Raw genomic sequence first — 5,365 nt, forward strand, 5'->3', positions numbered from 1 at the left:
CGCGGGGAGGGAACTGTATGGGGGAAACTCGGATCCCGTTTCACTGGCACTCCAGCGGCGGCCCAGGCGGGGGGACCCAGGGGCCGAGGCCGAGAGCCGGCCGCTCCGCCCCGCTCAGGCTGGAGCTGCAGCTGCAGCAGCCGCCGCTGCCTCCTTTTATAGCGGGGCTAAATTTAGGTTGCGCTGGCTCGTTCCCTCCCGCCCCGTCCGGGACGCGTTTCCTCCGCTCCCTGCAATTGGCTTGAGGGCTCTGGCGGCCAGGGCTATAAGGCAGGGAGGGCCCGGGAGCCGCCAGCTCGCAGCCCCTCCAGCCATCGCCCCCCGGAGCAGCCGAGCCGGGACGCACCATGGCGCTGAGCGACACGACCCTGCCCTCGTTCGCCACCTTTGCCAGCCCCTGCAGGGAGAAAACTTTCCACGAAGTGAGTGTCCGCGAAGCGCCCGGGCAGGCCGGGGGCCCCCGCCGTGACGTGCCAGGCAGGGCAAGTCTGAGAGAGTGGGGGGCGCCCTTTTCCCCCAGACCCAAACTCCTCTGGCCGGGGCGGTCCAGAGGGATGCCGCGACCCACTGCTCCTGACAAGGGACAGCTGGATATTAATGACCTGACTTCTACAAAGGCTTGGGTGGGAAATGCTGTGAAGTGTCAGCGTGTGTGTGCAGCGCTTGGGGTCGGGGGTATGTGCAGGGGGAAGCCCCATGCAGTGCTGGGGCATTGCAGCATTTTGAGTAACACTAATTGATGGAGTAAACGCTAGCCCTGGAGGAGATGGGTTAACCCTGTCTATTAGCAGAGATTCCTGGATTCTCTCCCCTGAGCTCTAATCTTTTCTGCTTTGCTTTCTCAGAGATGGAAATGTGACCAGGAGGACAAGGCCCCTGTCAACAGCTGCACCATGCCAGAACTAAGGCCTGGACTGGGCAGCCTCTCTCCTCGCAAAGAGGATGAAGATCTCAACAACGTTTTGGATTTTATCCTTTCCATGGGCAATGACAACTTCAGCCAGAACTCACCTAGTGGGGACTATCCCTCAGCACAGACAGAGCCTAGCAGCTTCTACCAGACAAATCCATCTTCTGGATGCTACAGTTCCCTGGGCCAGAGCAATCCACCTCCTTACAACTCCAGCCTCATGTCAGAGATGATCAGATCTGAAATGGACTCAAACTTCTGTCTCCCTAACCATGTCCAGGGACGATTCTTTGTGACATCCAGCTTTGGGAGCCCACACTTTGTGGACAACATTAAACCAGAACCTGACATGGACAGTTATGGGCCCGTCATGGGTCTCGTCCCTCAGACATGCCCTAAGATCAAGCAAGAAGGCAATGCAACCTGCATGATGGCCTATGAGCAGCCCAGGATGGCCAGCTCACCCCAGATCCCTGGCACAGAGACACCCCCTCTGAGCCCTGATGACCTCATGGTGACTGACTGCCAAGCACAGATGATCTGCCCCTCGTCAATGTCATTCCAACAAAGCTATCACCCTGCCACAGGCTTCCACCATCACCAGACCCACTTCCAGTACCAGAGTGCCTCTCAGTTTGGCTTGTTTGAGGACAGCCTGCCCTTGCAACCCTCAGCTCCAAGAGGCATGCTAACTCCTCCTTCCTCTCCCTTGGAGCTGATAGATTCCAAGCCCAAAAGAGGGCGACGATCCTGGCCCAGGAAGAGGACAGCCACACACACATGCACCTATGCAGGCTGTGGGAAAACCTATACCAAGAGCTCCCACTTGAAGGCACACCTTAGAACACACACAGGTAAATACAACGCAATGCTTAGCTATATGGGGCAACCACAGGGTTTGCCATGTATGTATGCTAAGAAACCCCCTGCCACAGAATTAGTTCTAAGAGCAGAATGTAACCTGAATTGTGTGAGAAGTTCATTAATCCTATAGAGTCTGTAAGCTACATGCATGCATGCCCAGCTATAGTCTGAGAGGTTAATAACCCTGTCGTGGCTGGGAGATGTCTGCATGTGTTTTTGCTAAAGTTTTTCCAACATAACCAGGAGTGATACTTGCAACAATGGCCCTCCGCTCCAATCACCCCCAAAACAAAAACAAAACAAACAAACAAACAAAAAACAACCCTACTCCAAGCAGAGAGCGTCCTCTCTCCAGAGAAGGGAGAAGAGTTGCTACTGCAATTTAATTATCCTGGGAGGCACTTTGATACTATAGTACTGGGCACCAATATAAAATGCTATGCTAAGATAAATGTTAGGAATATGCTGAAACATAGTGAGAGAGTTTACAACCCTTCTGGTGTTTGGGAGCTGCCTTTATGTGGGAGGAATTCACTGAGTCATGGTCTGTCTGATTTTCCCAACAGGTGAGAAACCTTATCACTGTAACTGGGAAGGCTGCGGCTGGAAGTTTGCTCGCTCTGATGAACTGACTCGTCACTATCGCAAGCACACTGGCCACCGGCCCTTCCAGTGCCACCTCTGTGACAGGGCTTTCTCTAGGTCAGACCACCTGGCGCTGCACATGAAAAGGCACATGTAGCTATAGAGACTCTGTACTGCACATCAGACATTATTTAACTGCTCAGGTGCAGAATCGTTCAAAAATCTGTAGCTGGTACTACTTAGAGAGGCAACAAAGCTCTAGCCATGGATGGTAAGGAAGAATTTGACTCAAGGAGGTTTAGCCTGTCATCTCCTGAAGAGAATTTAAAGGGACTGTATCAGTGTGACTGTCCGCTTCACTCAAGAGAATATGGTTTATTTATAGAGCTTCTGTGAAGGGTAAACTCAACAAGACTCCATGCAGATTGTATAGAAGAAGCTGTAAATACTGTATCTCTGATTGTAATTGCCCAATACATAAGCTTTATAAGACAATGTTTGTATGGAAACTGCCTGAAGTCAACCCTAGATGGGATTAAATGAATGTTACTGTCACTGATGATATTTTTAGATTTCAGTTGAAGGCATGGCTAAGAGAAACACTCTGATTGTTAGACTATTTGTTTCATTGGTGCAATAATATTCTTGTCTGCCATGATCTACACTAGAAGTACAGGGCTTGATGTCTTGTAAAAAAAAATAACCTATTTTACTGATTGATTTTTTTTTAATATATTGTAAATAATTTTATAAATTGAGAAATGTTGTAATGTATTATGTAAATAAGACAAATGGGCATTTTGCCTATTTCTGTTTTTATAAAAAAAAGTAGCAATTTTTCAATGTTTTAAAACATTCTCCCTTTTTAATAAAATAAATGTTTAAGAGATGTGATCACACTTTAAATCCTTATTTGAGAGCCAGTCATTATCCTTCCCAACAGCTGGATCAGCAGCCTCCTGGAAATGTTTTAAACAACAACAAATTATAGGAGGACATTAAAAAAAATCAGGTCACTGTTCTAAAAACAGGACAAAATTAGGTGTAAAACTCATGCTCAATTATAGTTGAACTACATAAAATTCAAAGTTCTATCAAATAGGAAAGTGTTTCACATTCAACATGTACTTCCTAAAAATGTTTGTTCAGGTAAAAAGTAAGCAACACTGTAATTTCAGTCTCATTTCTAGTTTATGCTGGACTATTTTAATAGCATCCTTAATGTTTTCCAGATGTAGTCACAGTTTTGCCAGCAGTATGTGGGTTTTTACTATAAATTTAAACACTGCATTTTTGTAATTATGGAGGCTTATTTTAAGGCATCTTTGTACATAAATTACCCTTGCTCTCAAGAGCTGAGTGCAAAAGTCCTACAGAACAGTAGTTAAATGTTTAAACTTTTTTTCTTTTTAACACAATTCTCCCACAGAGTTTGGCTAAAGTTTCTTTTTAATACACTCCTAGAATAAAAGTTAATTGAATGCATTATAAAGATGCACAGATTACAAGAGTTAATAAACACATTTTTGTATTGGAGCTAGATAACCTAGTCAAGAGTCCCAATTACTGTAAACTAATTTAAAACAAACTGAGTATTGTGATTGTAACAGTGCAGAGGTGAATTCAGTCCACTGAAACCATAAGGAGTTACTCCAGACCTACATTGCTGTAAAAAAATATCAGAATCTGGCCCAATTTCTATATTCATGCACTTAGTCTAAAATTTATAGTGGATATACTTCATTTTTACTTTTTAGAGCTAGGATTTCACACTATTGGAGTAAAATTATAATAATTATTAATTAGTATAGTATTATGAAAATGTTTTTCCTAAAATGTGTACACTTGGATATTTTAGTATAAGAAATAGAGTTGGGATTTTTTTTCTGACTTTACAAGTTATACTGCACATGAATGAAATCAACAGGAATGTATTTAAAGTCATTACAAATATAGCTATTCTTCTGTGAAAGCAAAGTCTGGATTTGTTCATGTGGAACAGATGTATTTTGGGCTTCTAATCAGTGACATGGAAGAATGAGTTCCACATTTCACTTTTACAGCTCTTTCAAAGTGAAATTTGAGGTAAAGTAACTTATTTGCCAGAAATAATTGCTCAATATAATTCCAGAAAGTGAGGATGACTTAAGGATGTTCTAAAATTATCACACCCGTTGTTGCAATAGTTCTAGGTATTTCTTCCTCTTTTCTCATAGGCCAAGATTTCATATCTGAGAGTGTCTGTTGGTGTTTATAATGTCCTGAACAGAATTTTAAAATCAAATCTTAATCTAATCTTTCCATATTGAACTGGATACTTCAAGAATTTATCTTTTTAGAGTTTCAGAGTAGCAGCTGTGTTAGTCTGTATCCGCAAAAAGAACAGGAGTACTTGTGGCACCTTAAAGACTAACAAATTTATTAGAGCATAAGCTTTTGTGGACTACAGCCCACTTCTTCGATGCGCTTATGCTCTAATAAAGTTGTTAGTCTTTAAGGTGCCACAAGTACTCCTGTTCTTTTTAGAGTGTTCTCGTATATATTGCAACATAATAACTAGTTCCTAAAATACTCCCTTTGTCTCCATCGACTCACAATTTTTGTGCCTTCTTTTATCTCTCATCTTACACATGGTACAGTCTTCCAAATAACATTCTCTGGGTGAAACCCACCCTTGTACAGAGAACGAGAACAAGGCTTATTGTACCACATGTAAGCTCTGAGAAGCAATATCTTCAGCTCCCTCTGGCCAGGTTGCCTGTGCAGCATAGCTATGCCTACTACTACAGTTTATGGAGAGGAGTAGCAGCCAGAGCCACTGCTCTCTCTTGCCCCTGTGGATTCCCCATCTCACTAGTCCGCTTTCAGTTCCACCCACACACCTTGTAGAGCTCTGCTCCGTGGCATATGTGGGGAGGGGTTCAATACGTCCATGAAGAAACCATCTAATATGCACCATACGTTATTTAAAAGTGAACCGTTCACAATGTTTTTAGCTTTCATTTT

The 5,365-nt window shown here is 43.7% G+C and overlaps 1 protein-coding gene across 1 annotated transcript; it reads left to right on the forward strand.

Moving 5' to 3' along the window:
• The first annotated feature begins 245 nt into the window (after nucleotides 1-245).
• KLF2 (Kruppel like factor 2) lies at nucleotides 246-4,172 on the forward strand. The gene is made up of 3 exons (XM_034755456.1): nucleotides 246-422; nucleotides 846-1,764; nucleotides 2,341-4,172. Exons 1-3 carry the CDS (start codon nucleotides 348-350, stop codon nucleotides 2,514-2,516), a joined length of 1,170 nt encoding a protein of 389 aa, XP_034611347.1. The 5' UTR covers nucleotides 246-347; the 3' UTR covers nucleotides 2,517-4,172.
• Nucleotides 4,173-5,365: the final 1,193 nt, after the last annotated feature.

The sequence above is a fragment of the Trachemys scripta genome, chromosome 22 (genome assembly GCF_013100865.1).
Source record: "Trachemys scripta elegans isolate TJP31775 chromosome 22, CAS_Tse_1.0, whole genome shotgun sequence".
In the NCBI taxonomy this organism is placed as follows: domain Eukaryota; kingdom Metazoa; phylum Chordata; order Testudines; family Emydidae; genus Trachemys; species Trachemys scripta.

Coding starts and splice junctions, on each gene's coding strand:
- KLF2 (XM_034755456.1), top strand. CDS start 348: ATGGCGCTGAGCGACACGACCCTGCCCTCGTTCGCCACCTTTGCCAGC. Junction 423..845: donor GGGAGAAAACTTTCCACGAA/GTGAGTGTCCGC, acceptor TTGCTTTCTCAG/AGATGGAAATGTGACCAGGA. Junction 1,765..2,340: donor ACACCTTAGAACACACACAG/GTAAATACAACG, acceptor TTTTCCCAACAG/GTGAGAAACCTTATCACTGT.